This window comes from Poecilia reticulata, linkage group LG7 (genome assembly GCF_000633615.1).
Source record: "Poecilia reticulata strain Guanapo linkage group LG7, Guppy_female_1.0+MT, whole genome shotgun sequence".
Taxonomy (NCBI): domain Eukaryota; kingdom Metazoa; phylum Chordata; class Actinopteri; order Cyprinodontiformes; family Poeciliidae; genus Poecilia; species Poecilia reticulata.
In genome coordinates this window covers 12339961-12361615 of record NC_024337.1, presented here as the reverse complement: position 1 = coordinate 12361615, position 21655 = coordinate 12339961, and the positions used below count along the sequence as shown (strand labels likewise).

The 21655-nt window shown below is 37.7% G+C and overlaps 1 protein-coding gene across 4 annotated transcripts in view; it reads left to right on the top strand.

Annotated features, from left to right (window-relative positions):
- acot7 (acyl-CoA thioesterase 7) overlaps window positions 1-21655 on the top strand; it is a 57995-nt gene that overhangs the window by 18791 nt on the left and 17549 nt on the right. For 3 of the 4 annotated variants that reach the window (XM_008413512.2, XM_017305581.1, XM_008413510.2), the window contains 5 exons: window positions 4236-4327; window positions 5444-5558; window positions 6353-6367; window positions 6536-6622; window positions 17406-17522. In XM_008413512.2, the coding sequence (XP_008411734.1) occupies window positions 4236-4327; window positions 5444-5558; window positions 6353-6367; window positions 6536-6622; window positions 17406-17522 (426 nt within the window). The remainder of the gene's footprint in view (window positions 1-4235; window positions 4328-5443; window positions 5559-6352; window positions 6368-6535; window positions 6623-17405; window positions 17523-21655) is intronic. The other variant, XM_008413513.2, reaches the window with a different exon arrangement.

Genomic DNA, 21655 nt, shown 5'->3' with positions numbered 1-21655 from the left:
GTGAACACCAAGAAAGTGTTCACTCTCACTTGAACTAGATCAAAAGAGCTTTCTGAAGCCTTCAGAAAGAAGATTATATGCTATGGGATTTAAAGAGGTCTCAAAAGGATTTGAAATCATCCATTCAAGTATCTGGAAAATAGTCTATAAGTGGAGGATATTCACAACAGCTTCCAACAAGCCCAGGTCTGGTTGTTCACGCAAATTCACCCTGAAAGCAGGCTGCAAGATGCTAAAAGAAGTCTCTAGAAACTCTAAATGTAGTCATATGTGGAAAAAGTCAACCTCTACTCTCTAAGAAATACATGAAGATTTTACAAAAATTTCCTGGGACAACGCTAACAAAGACCAAGATCAACACAGAATGCACCATCGATTCTGCTGTATCAGAGTGTGTTTGTGTTCTGAAAAGTCAGGTGTTAAGTCAAAGTAAAAATCTAGATCTTGATACTGCAGGACCACTTAGGACAAGCTGTTCATGCAAGAATCCTCTCCACAATCTCACAGCCGAACGTCAGGAGTGGAGCAAACTTTCCTCAGACCAATGTCAGAGACTGGTAGAAAGCTACAAAAAAGCATCTCGCATAATATTAGCTAAAGGGAATCTCTGGGGGATTGTGCAACTTCTATTAAAACATATATAAAAAAAAAAATTTTAATGAATAAAATCACACAATGTTTCACCCTCTGCCCCAGAGCTCTGAAAGATGGAGGAGATTTTTGGACAGCTTTGGTGCACAGATTATGCTCGATTTAGATTGTTAAGCTAACATTTTCTTTATCTTACATTCATATCCGAGATTTGCAACAGGAACTGCAGTGGAGCTAGTGTAAGGATGAACTGCTCTGGAGTTCATCAGCCGTAGAGCTGTTTTTGTCCCGCAGTCGATGTAAATTTAGTTCGAGACATTAAGTGCTGACAAAGGTTTTCTTTTTCTTTCTCCTTTTAAACATCTAAAAGCACTCAGAGAGCCTAAAGTATACTGTCATGTTTAAATTGAGCATTGGAAATTCACAAGAAAAGCGCTGCCATTAAACGTTTCCTGCCCACATGATTAATCTCTTCCTATCAGGCTGTAACATCTCACAGGGAGAACATAGTAAAGTTAAAAGTAGAGTAGGAGCCTTGGCACAGTGCAATGGAAAAATCTGCGGTTTTGATCACCGGGACTGAGCACCAGGAATGATCCTCTCTGTGCTCCATCCAATCCTGGAACACATTGTCCAGGATGGAGGACGAAAATAATTTTTTTTACTCCCAATGTGGAAGAACTAAGAGCAGAGAGTAGGAGACAAAAGGGGGGAAACAAAATGGCAGTAAAAACCCTTTGAGGGGAAAGAAACACAGGCGGGCAAGAGGAGCAAGACCAGAGATCAAAGATGTTCAGATAGCAAGTCTGATCAAAGTGTTTGAGAAAAGAAACATGCTTTTAGGTATTTATCAGGAAATGCAGGATGCCATGATTGATGACTTAAACTTGGATAAAAGGGGATTGAATATGGGATAATCCATGCCGGAGGGAGTCTTCCTCCACATAAGCACCGGCCTTTTAAAAAGCCTCTATGTTTAGTCTTTGGTGTTTTGCCTTGTGTTTGGAAATTCTTCTGTGGCAGCTTGGATCTATCTGTCTTTTCATTCTTGCTCTTGGTTCTTCTCTGAGTTGACTTTTTATATCGGCCATCTTTGAGATGGTTCTCATCTTATCGCCTCCCCTCAAGTTGAGGGGACAAAACTGTCTCTTTAAAGGAGATATGCGTGTTTTTATCATAATCAGGAAATGAGTCCATTACTTAGGGATTTTTTTTCTCTTTTGTTCATGGACTTAAATCCAAGACTAGCTGTGTCTCGTCAGACTAAGGTCAATTTCAAAACCAAACGCACTCAGTCAGTGGAAATTTCAGCGAGCAGATTTGTGAGACTTCTGTTCCTGGAAGGAATGTAGCCAAAATCAGATCTGTAATTTATTTAGTAATCCTAAATAAGTGAACCAGCTGCCTGTTCTGCCATCTCTTCTGAGTAAATTAATTAAAATTTCATGTGACCACACATAAAATCAAAACCAAACCATGCTGGAGTTATTTTCTTAAAAACAACACAATTTCTCGTTTTCAAGGACAGTTTTTCCCTTGACCCCTTAAGATCTAAGATTCCTTATCATCTAACGCAATAAATAATCTCCCACGCATAACAGGGAGGAAGTTTTGCTGTTTTATTGGGGATATGGTGAAGGATAAAGGAGGGAGTCAAGGCGATGTCATGCTCAAACATCAACATTGTCTTCATGTGCTGCAGAGGGATTTGGCATTCAGAGCCAGCTCCCTGTTTCCACTCTGGTCAGAAAAGGTCATCAGTCGTTGTGGGAATGCTTCGTTCCGGAGATTCTCCCTTCTGTCTTCCTTTTCACTCCTCGCCTTCCTTCCTTGATTGCGAGCACAATTCACTTAAAACTTCCAGCAGGAGCTAATAATAGACCGGAGCTGCTCAGTCCTGGGTTGAGTCGAGGATATGTAAATACGTCTCTCTCACTCCTGTGGGCAACTTCCTGGTTGTTGGCAAGGGTTTGAGCCAATGGGAGGAGGAGTGGGAGAGAAGCACGGTGGGCATGGCAACGAGGCCCAGCTGCCTGCGCAGTTTTAACTTCAGCGCATAACATGAGCAGTGACCTGTAGGGTACTCTGTTCCCAAGAGTCTTTTGTCAAATGCTAAAGCCACGGCCCTTGTCACTAAGATGACCACAGGCCACATTAATAGCTCTATTCCTGCTTATTTTCAGCTTAGCATTTCTGTTTCTGAGAGACAATTTATTAGAATCCGTGTGGCTGAAATGTGCATTCAGTTCTGAACCACTTCACATTAAGACAGCCATTTTAAGTAATGTGTGAATATTTTATAATAAGGTTATTAGTTTGGTTGGGGCCAAACATACAGGAGATGTCATCTCTGATCTAAGTTTCAGATTGACATTAAAACCTTCTTTCTGGACATTAACTATGCAAGTAAATGGGTTGATGGTTAAGGTTCAGTTCAAAGTGTAAATGGTGTACTTAAAGCAATGTATTGTGCAGCTCTAGCTTGGACGAACCTCTCAGATTTCATCCACACATGAACACATAGCTATCAGAAAAGCTGATTCCCGGTCGGATTCTTATTTCTGTAATCCACTGTGTGAATTGCATCGCTTTCCAGACCAATATCCCTGAATTAATCGTGAAATTAACCTGTCGTCTTCTCAGTCTCGAGAGTCCAGCTGTGAGGCACGTTAGCAGCTGAATTGATAGGAGCTCTCTATAATGCAAAATAAAAGGCTCTAATTGTTATTTGCCCTGGTGAATCTAGCTGCTTGTTCATTAGCTACTTCACTTATTAGTCTGTTATACTGTTTTATGAAGCTGTTCACTCCAGTAATAACTTGGTTATTATTGTTATGAGTATCGTCTTCATTAAAATGCCTTGAGTGTTGGGGCTAAAATGGGTTATGTTGCAGATGCATTTGTTTGTACATTTACAAAAGTGATTATTAGAAGCTCCATAGTTCATTGCGAAAATCAGCTACTTGTCCACAAGTTAAAGACTAGAATAGCTTAAGAAGGTTATTTCCTCTTATTTCGTGTCCTCACGTGTGTGTCGTAATTCCAGCACTTTAAAACAGACCCTCTCTCTCTGTTTGTAAATTAAGTGACACAAAGTGTGGGATGAATGGAAATCGCTATAACAACCTCTCCTCCTGATTGCATGATTTCAGTGAGTTTCTCGTCCTGACCTTAAGGCACAGACACAAAACTGGAATGGCTGCATTCAAGTGCGAGGGCCTTTATTTGGCCTCGGTGTAAACAACATGGGTATTTGTTGGGAATATTTATTGTGTGGAATGTCATGGTATTTAATGTGTTCTACACTTGTGGGATTCACACTGTATAAATTATGCAGAACCTTGTGCTAAAAAAACTTAGTCTAAACGATCGTTTCTGCTCTGAACGGACGTGGACAATTGTCTCCGAGTCTTTGTTGTTCTCTTCGTCTTCTTTGTTTGCAGCAAAAGCCGGATCTATAAACCGCGACAAAAGGACGGCTGAAAACTAAATTGGCCGTTGCGTTTTGTGTGGAGAGTGGATTTTGCTCCATTGTTCCATTTAATAGAAAAAACATGTCAGAACGTCTTGACTGCCAAAAACAGCTGGAAGCTGCCCTGCTGACATAACTGCACAAGAATTCACTCTGTTCTTTCCTGTTGCAGGTGCAAAAAAGCTGGCCAACAAGGCAGCGCTGTGGTACGTCCCCTGTTCTCTGCAGAATGTTGACAAGGTCATGGAGGTGCCTCCAATTAAGGTATGTTAAAGCTTGTCTTGGTCGGCTTAGAGCTTTTGTTTTGGGCTCGCATTCTGGGGTTGTGTTGACCCCAGAATGAGAGAAATTCGCATCTTAACTCTGGTAAGTAGCAGTCTTATCTAAGTTTAGAGGGTTGGAGGAAGCTAATGGAGAAGCTTAGCTACCAGTAAACCGAAGTAGGGCCCATTCAGGAGAAACTCTCTCCCTGAACTCTCCAGGAAAGAGTTCCTAAACTCTGTCACTTTTGTATGAAACAGTTGTTCATTTTTATGTGTAAATTTAATTAATCAATGTTACAATGCTCTCACTACGTGAGTTATATTTTAACATTTAATGTTAAAATGTTATAAAGTTGATCAATTTGGTCCAACACAAGTTCTTCTTCTCTAACTGGCAGTTCTTAGCTAAAATTGAATTTATCATATAAAGGAATATAGATTTTTTATTTTTAATTTTTTAAATGGAGGTTTTGATAAACTTGCTAGCATAACTTACTTTGAAACATCTGTTGTTGTGTTGTGGCTTTTGCATTTTTGGTCCTTCTGGGCCATCATAGAAGTTCTTATACTGAGTTTTTATAAAGAAAATGGCTTCGATTTGAATTAATAGTCTAAAAATAGAACTTTTATGGTAAACTTCAATGATTGCACTGGCTTTGAAGTAAAAATGCATAACAAAAGTAGACTTCTTTTGTGAGAGTGCCATTGGAGTAAAATGGCACTGTGAGGTCTTTGTGAGCATTGCTAATGAGGAGGATATTAAATTCTCTTTTGGATTTCACAAGAAGGTTAGGGAAACATTTATTATTAAACAGTGGAGAAATATTATTCTTCTTGGCACCTTCAGTCATGCAAGGAAACACTGATCAGTGAAGTGAAGCTCTTGATGAGAACCAGGTTCACTTTGTTTTTGTGCAGGAATGACCACCAGCCTTCACTAATATTTAGTAGAAGTTTGTGCTGCGCAAGACAAAGAAGTAAATTAAGTCAATTAAAGTTTTCCTTTAGTCACATACGTATGGTTTCACAATGTTTCTGCTGTTATTTGACGAAAAATATACAAGTTGAATAAATCAGAGCATACATATGTTTTCACTGTATGTCTTCTGTGTTGCAGTATGCTAGTCCAGAGAAGGAAGAAGAAGGCAGGAAACGCTACGAAGCACAGAAAATTGGGAGAATGGAGACCAAAGCGAGGGTTGAGGAGCCGATGCCGCTTCGACCAAACCTAGGTACGCTGCAGCTGCTTCTACCTGTTCATGTCAGTGAATCAGGTTTCTTACAGTCTGGAAAAGTCTGAAATTTCATTTGACATTTTAAGTTCTGAATAAGTGTAAATAGAAGAGAATGGAATCACACTAGCATTTCTGTCCCTATCCTATCCTAATAATTTTAGTGTTTTAAAATCATCACAAAGTAGTGAGAACAGTGGGAAGTTGTCTCTGGGAAAGCAAGAACTTGATGTTGATGAGAGTGAACTGTTTATCATGGTACAATCTGGAAACAATATTCAAATTCTTTGTTGCTGTGCAGTTCATACTGCAATTTTGATCAGTGGTTGTAATTACGTGAAGAACAAAGTGAAGAGCTCGGCGCCATGTAGAATGCAGTGTTCAGTTTGTGTTTCCATTACGTTCTCTTTCCCAGATTACTGCAGTTGTAATGACATCCAGACCATGAAGTGTAATACAGACATACCACATCTGTAATGTGAAATACCTGCAATTCAGAAAATATGTGGCACTGGGTGCTGGCTTGGGAGTTGTTATTACTCCTAGCCCTAACCCCAACCCTACTCCTGTGATCTAATTCGAGTCACCTTACTAAAGAGAACAAAGACAAAAGAAAGAGAAATCAAACTGTGAAGAAAAAACATCTTTCAATGTTAAAGGGTTGTGCCAAAGTTTTACCTTTTATATGTGAAAAACACAAATAACATCAAATGTGTTTTTATAGACTTATTTTTGTGCTGCAATTTAAAATATTGAACTATTATACAACTCTTGTCATTTTTGCTAAACCATAGAGGATGCACCTCAGGGTAAGTGAACAACATCAACATGTATGTTGAGAATGTTGGTCAGAAATCAGGCATGCCTTTCCATTTGTAGCTTGGTTTAGGTGTTGTGGGAAAATTGACCTTTTCTGTTATTCCAGAATTTAGATTGTGATAAGATTTTGTTTGTGTGTTTGTGTGTCCACATGGCAGAAAGGCACACAGTCGGCTTCAGCCAGTCCAGCCTGATCCATTTGGTGGGGTCTTCAGACTGCACAGTAGTGGACTTTGTTTATGGTGGTGAGTTTATATCTTTCTTATGTTGCTTTTAATACATGTTACTAACGGGACAGTTTGTTCTGAATAATGTTTTGCTGAGATAAAAACTCAACTGGCCAGGAAGGGTTTACTATTTCCCCTCCATGGCTTTAAAGAGAACTTTAAATGGCTTTCCTTCAACAATGGTTTTCTCAGTAAAATACATTAAGGTTTTTAGTTCAAATGTGGCAAAATGCAGAAAAGTATAGCATGTGGAAATTCCTTTTCTATTATGCAACAATAGAAATTAATTCTTGAACACATTTTTTTATGAAAGAGCAACATAAACAACAGAATGTTTTTTCTACACAATAAAAGAAATACACGTATGAGTCACATACGTTCATGTAGGGGAGGTTAAGAAAGAACATATTAAGAAATTATGTCACAATTAAAACCTCAGTGATTTGGCCATTACCATTTCTCTGCTTTTTGCAAATACTGACTGTGTCATGTGTCTCACATAAAACCAACAGTGTGCCAGAACAAAAAAACAAACAGAACTTTCAGGTCAGGTTGGAGGTCCTGCATGTTGTGAGGAAGCTGAGAGCTGATGCAAACCAAGTGAAATCGAGGAATGTCCATCATGATGCTTTCTGGTACCTTTGAATTCAGTTAGGAATCAGTGGACTGTAAAAATGTTATTTTGAAAGTATCTATTTTTGTCGATTTTGAAAACTGCTTTAGTGTTAGACTTGAAATCGTTCCTAAAGCAGATAACATGTACGGGACAAACCTGAATATATTCATTGAGATTTTACATGTAATGTTTACAAATTTTGTCTACCTGAAACAAAAAATGTCTCTTTCCTCACAATATTTTATTTTAGATTATTTCCTGTTAAACAGCTAATTGTACTTGGACTTATTTTGGCTTTATCTATAAAGTTTTAGACTGAACAGAGGTGTTTAAAAGGAATTGAACGTCTTTCACTACATCAATTTTCTGCGGAGATTATAATAATTAAAAATGCTGTTGGGTTTTATCTAGTTTAACTGTAAACAATTAGCCTTGAGCATGATTTACCGTCTATGTAACTTAAGTAACTGCTTGAGCAGCTGTAGTTCACAGTTAACTGCGCTCAATTGTTATGAGAACAGCTGAAACGGGGATGGATCAAAATAAATTAACAGCGAAGAAAAGTAGGGCAGGAGTGTGTAGCAGTAGGAAGATAAAAAGGTGTTTATAACAAGAAATTATATTGTGTCGTTTGCACTTTCCAGTGCTTCAAGTTTGTTGTATAAAATGTCTAAATAAACCGCAGAAAACTTAATTTTTAGCTTGTAATATTCAGATGGACCTGATTTTTTTAAAGGGGTTTTCTTGAGAAGTTATGGATACTCAGTATCTTACCTCTTTCCCTTTGTATCTACTTCTCTAACTAAGCTGATAGGACAGTGTAAAATAAGAACATAAATACATATCCAGATTTGTTGGTGTAACTTCCTGTAGACATCGGATCAGACTTCTAGTGATTATAAAACAGAAACCTACTAGCATGCATTTGTAGCAAATCCAAAAATGTATTTTCCAACACAAAGCAGACGCTTTCTATTAGCTGAAGTATATTGTTTATGACTGGATGTTTGTGCCTCACCCTGCCGTTTCAATTGAGGTCAGCTATGTTGGGAGGCCATGAGCCCAGTCAAGAGGATGAACAGAAGAAAGATGTTGACTAAGAACAAGAGGAACTGAACTGAGCACTAGACAGGATAGGAGAGACAGGATAGGAGAGACAGGATAGGAGAGACAGGATGGAACGACGAAGGATCACGGACAGAAGGATAAACGTTGTAGATTCACAGTTGCCTTTTTAATTTTTAGGGCTCGCAAGTAAATGTGTCCAATTAAAATCAAATATGGTAAAAGCATGCAGGTCATTTAAAACGCACACACACACGCACGCACACACACACAGTTGACTCTTTCATGCCATTGCTCATTAGGCAATGTACCCTGTTGTTTGCTTGCTGCTGCTTTCGCTACACTTATTTTGTTTACATAACCGAGTCAGGTCAGGCAGTCAGGGTGCTCGCTCGCTCGCTCTCTCTCTCTTTTCCTCTCGTAGCATGTCTTCCATCCCTCCACTCTGTGAACGTACTGTATCCTCAGCTTAGAGAGCCAGTGGTTCGACAGTTACGTCATGGTCACTAACATGATAATCCAACTGTCATAGTGCGTTATCTTTTGTTTCGCAGTTGTTTGGGCTTCTACTTTTGGGTGGCTTTGATAGTCATTATTTAGGACACTTTTTTTATTTTGCAAGCTTCACCTTTTCCCTATTTTAGGAAAAAGAAAACGGCTGAAACATTGAAATTAAACAGTCTAGATTATCCAAAATAAACTTCCTCCTACAAGGTTTTAAATTGTGATTATGTTTCATAAATGCAGGGACAAACTCAAAAACAATTTGTATTAAAACACATAATAAATTAGATAGTCACGTGTGGTACATAATATAACAAAATGTATCATTTGATCTAAAATGGTCTCTGGATGGAAAGAATAAGGCTGACGACAAATATGAAATGGTTGTGATCTCCAGGCCCTGAAGCAGCGCTGCATTAAAAATAGACATGATTCTGTAAGTGGAAATCGCTGCACAGGCTCAGGAGCACATCAACTTTATTGTCGCTGAACACAGCTTGTTGCTGCAATCCACTAATGTAAAATAAAACCCTGTCATAAAGGGAAAAAAAACAACAACCTTATTTAGCCTTGAGTTTATTTGAGATGGGGTGAGATACAGACATGTCCTATAATTAAAAGCTAAGTTTTATATTCTATGTTCAAAAATCTGCTTTTGTGGCGATCTCAGGTATAGTTGTACAATGTGTCCGTGTTTTACAGCCACTAAACAAAACATTCTTCCAGAGAACACTTTGTTTATTTCAACAACTTTATGCCAAACATTGCTTGTGTTAGGACATGGCTGATGTAATTCTGGAAAATTCATGTCATCAGTTCAGAGTAAGCATTTGCATTATTTAAGATAAAAATAAGTAACACTCTCATTGGGTCACTTCTGCAAGTTTACTCTTGAAAATTCCTTAGAAATTCTAAAGTAGGTGGCAACTGGACTTTCCTTGTTTCTTGAAGGCGTTGCGCCACTCATCCTTCTTCAGAACTAAAGAAGCTACTTGGAAGAAATGCAAAATGTCTTCAAGAAACAAAATAAGTCCAGCTGCCTCATACTTAATCACTTGGGATTGGCATGTCTTGCATGAATGAGAATCTTCAACTTCTTAGAGTTGTGATGGTCCCGCTACACAATTTTACAACATGTCCAAATAAATCTGTGTAAAAAAAAAAATCCAGAATTTTAATCAGCTCGAGTATTATGGGAAAAAGCTAGCATAGAAGCACAATTATTTGTTTTGTAGATATTAGATTGTATATACTTGTAATTATGTAGCTTACTATATTAATAATTGTAGAGCGATTAATAGATTATATTTCATCTTCTAAATTGTTAGATTGTCCATTTTATTTTTTTTCCATAAATATTAATTATGAAATTGTAAGAAATCTTTCTAACTTACTTTATGAATGCAGTTGTGACAAACTTAATAGAAATGTTTTTCAGATTAATTTATTTTATTGATCAGTTTATTTCCTCTGAAGTTGTTTGGATAGCTGATATTCCTAACACAGTAGGGAATATTTACAGAGTCACACAAGCACCGTTAGATCTGAAAGATCATCACATCTTTGGAAACACGGCTCTTGAGTTTTTGCTCTGTAGCTTCAGTTTTGAATCTTATCAAGGCCTCTGTAAAAATACATAGAAGACAAGAGACGACCTGGAGAAAAACAGGCTGAATCAAAGTTTTTTGTAACTGGAAATTAGAATTCGGGCTTAGTTTACATGTCGTCCTAACACAGTTTGTAAAACTCTAAAGAGCATTGAAAGTTCAAGGTTAAATGATGGACGCCTGGGGCAGTTACAAAACATCAGATGTGCCTTGAAATATTCCAAATAAAAGGAAGATCAGAACATAGAACCCCACAGAAGTCTTGACTCTTTCTTTGCTCTCCTTTTTCTTTTGCGTCTTTACCTCTGCTCGTTATCTTTTGCTCTCTTCTTTCCCCTTCCTCCCTTCGTGTCGTTAACAAGCGTGCCACCTGTTTCCATGGACACAGCAGCTGATTGCTACATGTGCGCTAAAGCAACTAACTACAGTTCATCACCAGCTGGATTGTGCATTGTAAAGTTTTACAGGCATATTTAGCACAGAAGTGACGTTGGCAGTTCTTAGGATGGTAACAAGAGAAAATGTAGATATTTTATTATGAAATTTGATGAAGAGAGCGATGCTGAACCTCTGAACACAGAGCATGTGCTACTTGGTGTTCTAACATTTGTTCTCTGCTCTGGTTGTTGATCAGGGAGTGTTTAAGCATTTCAGTGCCTGAGGTGGAAGTAATCTTGTATGTCAAACACTTAGTTAAAAAAAAGATTGGAACAGAAGGAGTGGTATTAATTCTGGCAACATAGTTAGATGATTTCCTTAAAACACTGGCTACTTCTAATAAAGAAATCATGTGTCTGATATCATTTCATAATGATTTTATACCCTGAGTGTTAAACCAGTAATGACTGATATATATATATATATGCGTGTGTGCGTGTGTTAAGTTGTTGTTGCAGCTTATTTATTTAAAAATAAATAAAAAAATAACAATTTATACACATGAATATGAGGTCTATTCAGTCCAATCTTGGAGACAGAACAATTACCAATTACATGCATTTCAATTTGATTCTGCTTATAAGACAATGCAGTCAGGATTGTCTTCTATCAAAGGATCTTCAGTGGTTGATTGAAGATGCTGTAGAGATTTGGTAAATGTACCTATAAAGGGTAATTTAAGTCTAGTGGGAGGACAAAAGACACAAATGTCATCATTATTGAGTTTACAAATCATGTTGTCATGACAGCTGCAGAAAAACAGAAAGCCTACTTTCAAATTTGCCTCAACAAAAGGAAAACAAGCTATCTATTGTGCACAATGCAATGAAAGAGAACCTCAGCACCAACCCATCTGTTTGCATTCTAGATTAGGGAATAAAACAGAAGTAGATATTCTGCTCCTTTATGTCTGTAATATTTGATGCAGGTTTCAGACAGGTTGACTGATTTCAAAAACGTTTTACTTTTTTACGGGTTGTCGGCTTAGACAAGCCTTAATTAAATTAACTAAAGACCCAGCAAACCATGTTTAAACTGGCTGAAGAGAGATTCTGTTTATTTGTGCTGAATGTTTGACGTAGAATCAATGAAAGAGAAAACCACCCACCTTAATTTCATCAAATTGATTTAACACATCCGTAGCCGATAGGCAGATGCAGCCAGGAGGCCTGGGTCCTGAGTGTGGATGTGAACAAATCTTCCCCTGACAACATCATCCAGTACACTAAGCTGTTTCAGCAAGTCTAAAAATGTAACGATGGGCTTATTTAATAAGGTTGGTGTCCTTTTTTAAAATAAAAATAATAATAAAAAAACTATCAATGCGTTTTAACGTCTGTCATCTTAAAAAGAAACAAACAAAAAAAATAAATAAATAAAAACACGCACACAAAGAAAACAAGCTAGTTTAAGTTTAACAAAACAGTTAACTAGTGCCCATTTTCTGTAGCCATGTTGGGTTTAGCTGGAGATACAACTCCTGAAGGCTTTACCATGGATATTATTATTCACACCAAGACATCTGCTCAACCAGTTTAGCCAATACTAATTGGGACTCTTAAATAAAAAACACATGATGCAAATAGTTTAAACCTTTGCATGGATTCATTTTAATTATTTAAAATAATAAACAATGTAATTAGCCAGAATTCAACTTTAAACTTCCACACTACTGCTTACACTTTTACTAGTTCATCAATGAACGCAAACCAACTTTTTTCATATTTTACGTTCAAGTTCCGCCTTTCTGAAGATGTATTCACAGAAGAATTGTATTTTATGTTGACACTAGGTTTTAGATGTAGTTACTACGTGAAAAGCCTTTTCGCTGATTAATGATGTGTTCAACCTGAGAAGTCAGGGAAACACATTTGTTCAGCTTCAGCGTTAAAGTTTTTTTTTTTTTTTCCCCTCCACGGAAACATGCTCAGCAGGCAATTGTAATCTTCTTTTTTTGCAGCTACCAATCACAGCTTATTGCACCATCTTGATTGGTGATGCTGGAGGCAGCAAAAAAAACTAAGTCCAAAGTGCAAGTTGCTGCCAGACAGAATATTCTGGCAGCATTCTGAGAAATATACACTCGGTTATAGGTGAAATATACATTCACTCAGATGAATGTATATTTCATCTGAGTGAAATATACATTCATTGAAGTATCTTGGATCTTTTTTAGTCTGGATGGGATGTTGAGGATGTAGAGGAGATAAAATTGGGAATTTGAAAAGTACCTAACAGATCAATGCAGATTTTTGGAGGTTGTAAAGCATCGACTTGGAAAACACAGAAAGCAACCAGATATCTTTAACTATACCAGTTTTAACTTTTTAGAGTATGGACCTGCAGCATCACATGGCCTTTATCATCAAAGATATGATGGTTGAAACTGACATTCTGCCATTTTCTCTGGTTGCTTTTAGTAGATTCTCCATTTAGTTCAGAAGTGACAAATCCCACTTTTTACCAATAGGATAGAAAATGATCTCCTCCAACATTTAATAAGACTGAGGGATACTGAGACAGGAATCCTAGACAAGCATTCTTTGCAGAGAATTCATGTTGAAATGCACATGAAGAGGACCTCCTTATCAAAGATCTGCTACTTGTTTCAACAGTTATGTTAAAGCACTTTTCAACATATTCGTTCTTCAAATCCACCAGGACTGTTTTTTTTTTATGCCAACAAAGCTCAGTGTTTTTTTCATTTGACCAAAGAACACTGTTCCAATTAAAGTCCAGGTAGGTTTAAGCAAATCCCACATATTTGAATGTGTGAAGACCGAAAAGGTTTTTTTCCTTGCATCACTCCCAAATAGCCAGTGCAGCATGTAGTCTGGTAGTTGTTATGGTAACAATGTGACCCCCAACATGCCACTGTTTGCTGCGGTTTCCCTGATCTGTGGAGAATGTTTTTCCTTTCTTACCGTTCTGCTCAGTGTGCAAGGGGGACAAAAGATACATCCTCATCCACCTGAGTGGCGACAAGAAATGTGTCAAAAAAATAAAACTTACACTTATTTGTTGGGAATTCCTGTGTTTTTCAATGTGAGATTATGTTACTGCAACAAAAAGAGGGATTCTTTAGATGGCTTTTTAAACTTTTTACCTTTGGAGCCAATAAATATGGAAAACGCTGCTTTTCGTGGGGTTTACAGTTAATAAGAAAAATTATCATGAGCTTAATGCGATTTGCAACAACCTAAAGCCACATGCAGATTTGTTAATAAGCCGCCTGCTGTTTACTAATGTTTACCTGGAAGCGGGATATGTTGGAGCAAACGCAGCCTATAGGACTTTCGAAGGAAATGTGGGTGGGATTGGGTGCATTGCAATACCGTTAACAGGAGCGGTTTCCATAGAAACAGCTCATTAGGAGGCAGTTTGAGCTGTTTGATACCGTCCGTGATTAAAAGACTTGCTGGGGAGGGAATGAGCATGACGGGAGGAGGTGGAAAATCATCAATAAAGATTGACAGAGAACCAAAACCAGGAGAAAGAGAGGAGAAACCGAAGCATAGTGACGAGAGAACATATAAAAGAACCGAAGTTAGTCGCACTTTGTGGAAGATGTTCCTTGTAGTGTAGGGTGTTCTGTATCTTAGCGAGTGATGAATTAAAAAGCTGGAAGTCGGAATACATAGTTGAGGGGCAGGGAGAGCTGCCTTGAAGACTTCTTTCATTGTAGCCTGTGGACAACACCGCACTCAGTTTCTGGGAAATCGTCACAAGGCATCTAATCACATAGGTATTCTGCCTTGTGGTAAACTGGGCTCCACTGGGGACTTGGTTGCTAATTGCCCCCTTTTCCCTCCATTTAGAGTGAGCTGTCTTCCCTCTTCACACACACCACCACTACCCCTTCCCTCCGCCTTTTTGTGTTCCCACCCTATGGCAAAGAGAGAGTCATGAGTGCCATGTCATCCAGTGAATGTGTAACGTCAGGCCCAGGGCTGTCTTGGCCTAGGCTGTCCTCGTTTGCAGTCTCGCATTGAGGATTACTTCAACCTTCTACTCTGACTGTACAAGGAGAATGTTTTTTTGCAGGAGTTGCATTAATGCTTAAGCCGGCGGTAGTGATTAGCAAAGACAAGCATCTACAGTCGTTCAGGACAGCATTGTCCTTGACTTGCTCTGTTCAAGCATTTTGGTAAAATGTTTTTTATTGAGTAGGTTCTAATATGGATTTGTTGGGTCGAATATAGTAGACTAATTTGGTGCATTAAGCAAGAATGTAAATGGTGATGACTTTACATTCAGTTAATTCTTGATGCTGCACCTTTTGTTCAATTCAGTTGAGTTCATTTGAGTTATATAGCACCAATTCAAAGCCTGTAATCTCAAGGCACTTTAAATTAGATTAAAAAAAGTATCTTTAATCATGTATACATTTCAGTCGATCCAAATAATCAAACAGTGCAGTCAAATTGGCTAAAGTCAGGGTTTTTCAAACCAATGCTAATTTGTAATCTCTTGTAACACAGTATCTTTATTTGCTGTCATCATTTTATTGAGGTCACCAACCACCACTGTTAAATGTTACATGCGCAAACATGACCACTCTAGGGTTTGCATGTGCGGCACACCTCGGGGATATTTTCCATCCCAAGTGAGATCTCATCAATTTTCAAAACATAACAGTGGAAAAGTAAAAAAATATCTTCTCAACAGACTCAGGAAGATATGCATGTTTTGTTGCATACAGAATTGGGGAGTCTGCCACCAATTTGAACTGTGTGTTGATCATTTTTGGTTGACAAGTTGGTTCATTTTCTGTCTTGAAATATCTGGTCTCAAATTTGCATACATAACCAGAGTATAACTCCTAATGGATATACTTTAAAAATTCTGTTAATCAGTTTAAAGATAAGACTGTTGCTGGATGTCAAATTAATTGCATCTTTAAATCTTAATCAGCTCAGTGGACCCAGTTTCATGGCAAACGCAAAGCAGCACATTTTGTTTATGCTCCCACACACTTGGCTGTCTTAAATAGAGCCACACAGTACAGATGTTATATACCTCAGGGAGCAGAATCAGCCTTCAGCAAGCATCCTTATTGATTTTCTGTAACATAAAAGACACATAACGCAGCTCAGAAGGAACAGTCGGGGCGGCCGAAATGTGTGGCGAACGGTTTGACTGTCTGTAAATGAGCACACATTCACAAACAGACATGTCACACATGCTCACAGACTGTCTCTGAGAAGCAGATGTCATCCTCTTGTTTTTCCCTCATCTCCATCCCACCCACTCCATACAACGTGTCCCACTTTATGTGAGAAATCATCAAACAACTATTTCCTTTACACATGTCACCAGCTGCCAGGGCTGAGTGTGTGGTATGGGTGTGGATGTGTGAACTCCTCTGCTTCCACGTTCTGAATTGTTGGTAAGCTTTAACTCTGGCTTCCAGCTCAGTGATTTAGACTAAAATCTTCAAGCCTGAAATTTAGAGATGCGCAGATACTGTATTTACTCTTGGGCCTGTTAATGTAGCTAGAATGGCCAATGACCGATTTTATAGGACATAGTCACCACCTTTTTGCTTCCAACTTTCTAAAACGCATAAAAAGATTAAAATAAAGATTAAAATAAATGCTGGTTTTTACTCATCAGAACAATACTAAAATTTTAGTATTGATTAAATGATGTTCATATCCCTGCCAAAATAGTAGTTCCACCTAGTGCCATTCTTGAGGAGAAAGAGTTTGCTAAAACATTAATTAAAACATTAATGCAAGAATGATAAGCAATCAAAATTTAGAGAAAAACTGATGAGAAACTTTTCATTTTAAACAAAAGTTGGTATTTGTTGAACTTCCTAGATTTTCCGGTAAGACTCAATAGGTTCTTTGAGATTTCTGAAGTACTCTGCCACTCTCACACCATTATGAAGTCCTGTTAAAGGTCCTTTAAGTTCACCAGTGCGATTGGATTTGGGTTCCCACTTACGTCCATCTCAGAAATCTCTCTTTTGTGAAAAAAAAAAAAGACTGGCAAGGTGCTCTTTGAAGGCGTAAAGCAGCAGCCACATGCACTGCTCTGGGTATTTCAGAAACTTCTGATTTTCTGTGATACTAAAACTCATGATCCATCTTTTAGGCTTACAAAAAATGGTGCAAAGAAGACAAAAATAACCAGCAGGCTACAATTGTGAGGATGAAAATGCCGTGTTGATGTCAGAGGTCAAAGGAAAATGGGTAGATTTCAGCTTTGACATTCAGGTGGAGAGCATTTATCCATCCAACTTTGTATTCACAGCTCAGGCTGCTGCTGGTGGTGTAGGCGATGTTTTCTTGGCATACTTTAGGCTCCTTAGCACCGTTTAAGAATCGTTTAAATGCCACAGCATACCTGAGCAGAGGTTGATGTCAAGATGGCTATTTGTGTCTTTTATTTCTTAGAATTTTAAGCAGTTTGATTACTAAATCAGACTTTTATCTGATCCAACTTGTGGCAGTACTAATTATATCAATGAAGAAATTAATAAGACCTGTTTTCTACGTGTAATGAAGTGCACATCTAAAAATCATCATCTGTAAAAGCTTCTTTGTGCTTGTGTTTGATACAGGTGTAGCCATGAAGCTGATGGACGAGGTTGCTGGAATTGTTGCCGCTCGGCACTGCGGCACAAACATCGTCACTGCTTCTGTGGATGCCATCAACTTTCACTGCAAGATTAGAAAAGGTAAGGATAGAGTGGTGAATGCACACTTGGATTTCTATCACTCATCTATTAAAGTAGCAGTGGTGAAATGATCTGCCCTATTTGAATTTAGCAAGTTCAGCAATTACACTGGATTAATAGAATGGGTAGGGATTATAATTTTGCTTTTGAAGTTTAATGAAGAAAAATTAAACTTTCCATTAAGTGTTTGACACGGTGCTGGTCATTTTGACACTTTGCCTTTTTGCACTTTTCATCCAGGGAAGTTTTTTTTTTTTTTTTTTTTTTTTTTTTTTTTTTTAGTGCGTTACAATAATACACACATAACCTGAGTCAAAGGTTTTCAAATGGTTTCTCGAATGTACTTTCTAAAGCATGAGGAATCGCATTTACCTTGAACACTATGATTTTTGCAGAAAATGGTGGCTTTTATATGCGGCACCTCTGGTGTTTGAAATGATGCCATCTGGAGAATCACTGCTTTTACGGAAGAAAGTCTAAATAGACAGTTGATTTTACACCAATGACCTAGTTTGCATGACCAGATCTACTTAAATATTTATGTTGTAATTTATATCCTGTGTTTGAATTAAGTGAGTCAGAAAACGCAACCATAGTATGATATATATATATATATATATATATATATATCGCATATAAGTGTATGTCAACAATAATAATGACTGCGTATACTTCTTTCTAACCAATACAACTAATGGAATAAACATTAAAGAATAAATAGTATTTTGGCTTTCAGATTGGAAAATAAATGATTTTTTTTACATACCCAAATGTTTATAAAGGTATAAAACCATTTCAAAAGCAGCACATGCAGTTTTCTTTCTTTCTTTTTTTTTTTCTTATTCAGACAGAACCTTGTCTAGACATCTAGTCCTAATGTTCAGATGTTGTGATCCCCCAGGATAAAAATGTTAACAATAGACTGGCTTCATCTCTACCCATTGTTGAATTATGAAGTGGAAAGGAAATGTCACAGCTCAGCACGACTGTGCCAGCTCAGCTTTGCATTTACAGTACACGTGTTTTCAACTACATCTCCTTCATTCAAGCAGGATAACTCACTTGTGCTGGTTTTGTCAATCAAGGTCTAAGGATTTAAAAGCAGCAGTGTGCAGGGCCTGAGATGCTAAAAACACAGGAAAACGGCTCCGGAATAAGCTGAAGCCGTTAGAGGTATCAAGCAGGATCGGACCGCCTAGTCACCATTTTCAGAACTTGTTCTCCTCTGCTTTTTGTTCAACGTTTCACTTCACAAAGAACTGCATACAAATCTAAAACGAAGTATGAAAAACAATTTAATCTAATCGGTACAGATTGTTTAAAATCCACATGCATGTCCTCTACTTCTAGCTGTACCAGTGTTGCTCTGGTGTGCAAATGTATGTGCACATTTGTATTTATCTTTTCTAGATGGTTTTGATGAAGTAGTATCATTCTTAAGATGTAGGAGGTCATCAAGGCGGGTTGGGTATCAATAAATACCCAAGCAGCAAAGAAACTTGAATATTTGGCGTTATTCGTGAGTTGGCAATGTCTACCCACTAGTTTGCATTCATAGTCTCTATGGTAACCACGCACCTGCTGTGCTACTTTGGGTTTTAGCTCAGATATAGGTTTTCCCAGTAAAACCTGCACCGACTTGGACTGATTGATGTTTGTTACCAGAATCGCTAATAGATCAAGTAGGAAAAATTCACAGAACTCTCTTACTGGCAGACATGCTTTGTTTGTGTTTCCAGCTGGAAACAAAACAAAACAAAACAAAAAATCATCCTATTATCCAAGTGACAGAAATCATCTGGAAAAACATGTGCAATTATTTCCTTTGAGGTAATCTCTAATGCCCAGCTGCTCAGACTGTGTCTCCAGTTTGTGCAAGAGGATCTTCTGCTAATCAAAAAGAAAACGCTCTCAAAAGGTCACCGGCCATATCAGCTCAGAGTTTCTCCTTTTCTTATTGTGTTTTGCTCTTTTATACATTTTCCCAGGGCTCAAGCATCAGTGTTAGTTTTATTTTAGCCTTTTATAACAACGGCCAGTAACACTTAGTTCTCCCTGCTGTTTTGTGGAGTCATCTTGACCTTGGATGATTAAGCGTGCTGGTTGAGAATGATTTCTATACTGAACACATTTTTTGAACAGCTTTAGACCTTGAACATGAAGATGGACTTTAAAGAATAAGATGTTTCGTGGTATATGTAACAGATCCCTGTAGTGAGTGTTTCAGGGTTGTTTAGTCAAACTTTAGTTCATTTTCCTAGAAAGTCTTGTCTGTTTGGGGAGGTATGAATGCGTAATCGAACTCTGATGTGAGCCGAGAAGAGTGAACTGTGGTCCATCTAAAAACCCAAGTCTCACTTCGGTTGATTTAGAGGGTTTACCATTAAAATGTAGTTTTAATTCCTTTATTTAATTTTTTTGGGGAATTTCTTTTCTATTTTAAAATAAAATACAGATTTGTCTATTTTTAAGATTTACAATAATACGTGATGTATTGTTACAAAAGTAGACCTTAATAAAACAAAGCCCAAAAACACCAGCCTGTTTCATGGCTAAAACATCAATGTCACACAATATCCAAACCAAACTCTCTACAAAATGTACAGCAACTGTAATGTCAGATTGAAAAAAAACAAACAATAGTTGTTATTTAGAAGCGGGAAAGAGATGTTAGATTCTACCCATTGATGTCCCGTGTATAGTCACTGCTCTTTTTTGTGATCAATTACTACGAAATAGCCAGAGGTACAAATAATGAGAAGAAATACACAAAACCTCAAAAGCTGAATGTCAGATGAAAGGACACAGCAGGGAGAAGGAGAGAAAAAACAGCAATGAAGTTGGGGGTAATGACAATCTTAAAATTATGTTTTTGTTTTATTTACCTAAATAAACATGATTTTGCTTTTATTCTTGTACAGTTTGAATGTTTTATGGTTTTCTTCATGATAAGCACTAGAGTCGAGATGAGAAAGTAGTGCAACTTCAACCAATTTAATACTCTAGAAAAAAAGAACATTTTTGCTTATTGTTCATAAGATAAATGTTACTAACACAGACTGTCCCAAAGAGGGCAAATCTTCCGTTTTGCACGCTCAGCTCAATGTATACTTTAAACTTCTACCGCAGGTTTGCTGCGTCAGACGAAAACGTGAGCTGACCTTCAGAGCTGCACACATGCAGGATGTTTCTGCATGAATCAATTATTAATCACTGAGGTCTTTAAAAAAAACCCAAAAAAAACCAGACCCATCATCAAGACTCATTTTTGTCATAATGCCATTGAGCGGATCTCACTTCTCTCTGCTGAGCTGTCTACATCTGTGCCAGAGGCGATTTATCTCGATGAGACTGGACTCGGTCCTGGTGGTGACATCTTAAAACACTCAAAGGGGCAGATGACAAGGGGGAAGATAAATGGCTTCAGTGTATCAGCCCGTCTACTTGTCGCTACTCATCCTGATATACAGCCATTGTACTACATCACCCTTTTACAGTTTATCTGGGAAAGATGTTTTCGATCTGGATGTCACAGTTAATATATCATCTTTTATATATCCACCGCCCTCAGAAGCAGCCATGTTTTAAATTAAGTTAGCGAAAAAATATCATAATTGTTGATATTTAATCTTCTACCATTTTTAATTTCTCATTGTCCATTGTTTCACCAAGAATAAAAAAGATCAGGAGTACCTAAACACGTCATAGTTAACAAGCGCAATATTTTGATTAAAGCCACCAGCTTGTATGTTTCCACATTAATAGAATTTTCCATAAGAAGAGCATTTTTTTGCATTTTGTACTTGAGTAACACGTCTAAATTGTTTCTTAAAGCGACCATTTTTGGTTGAAAACATTCTCTTTTATTACTCTGGCTTTTTATTGTTTTATTAGAGCTTCAATATTAAGCCAGGATCTTTCTCAGCCTGCAGAGATAACACCTTCTGTCCTTGTCTCTATGGCAACAGTGGTAATAATACAATGCAGGCACATCAAAGAGAATAAAGGAATAGAACCAGCCATGCCCAGTTATAGTGGCAGACTGGTTCTCCTACCGCCCTGTGGTGAACCTGAGAAAAGAGCACAGTTTTCAGAGAGAAAAGCAGCACAGATTACATTTGTGTGAGCAGATG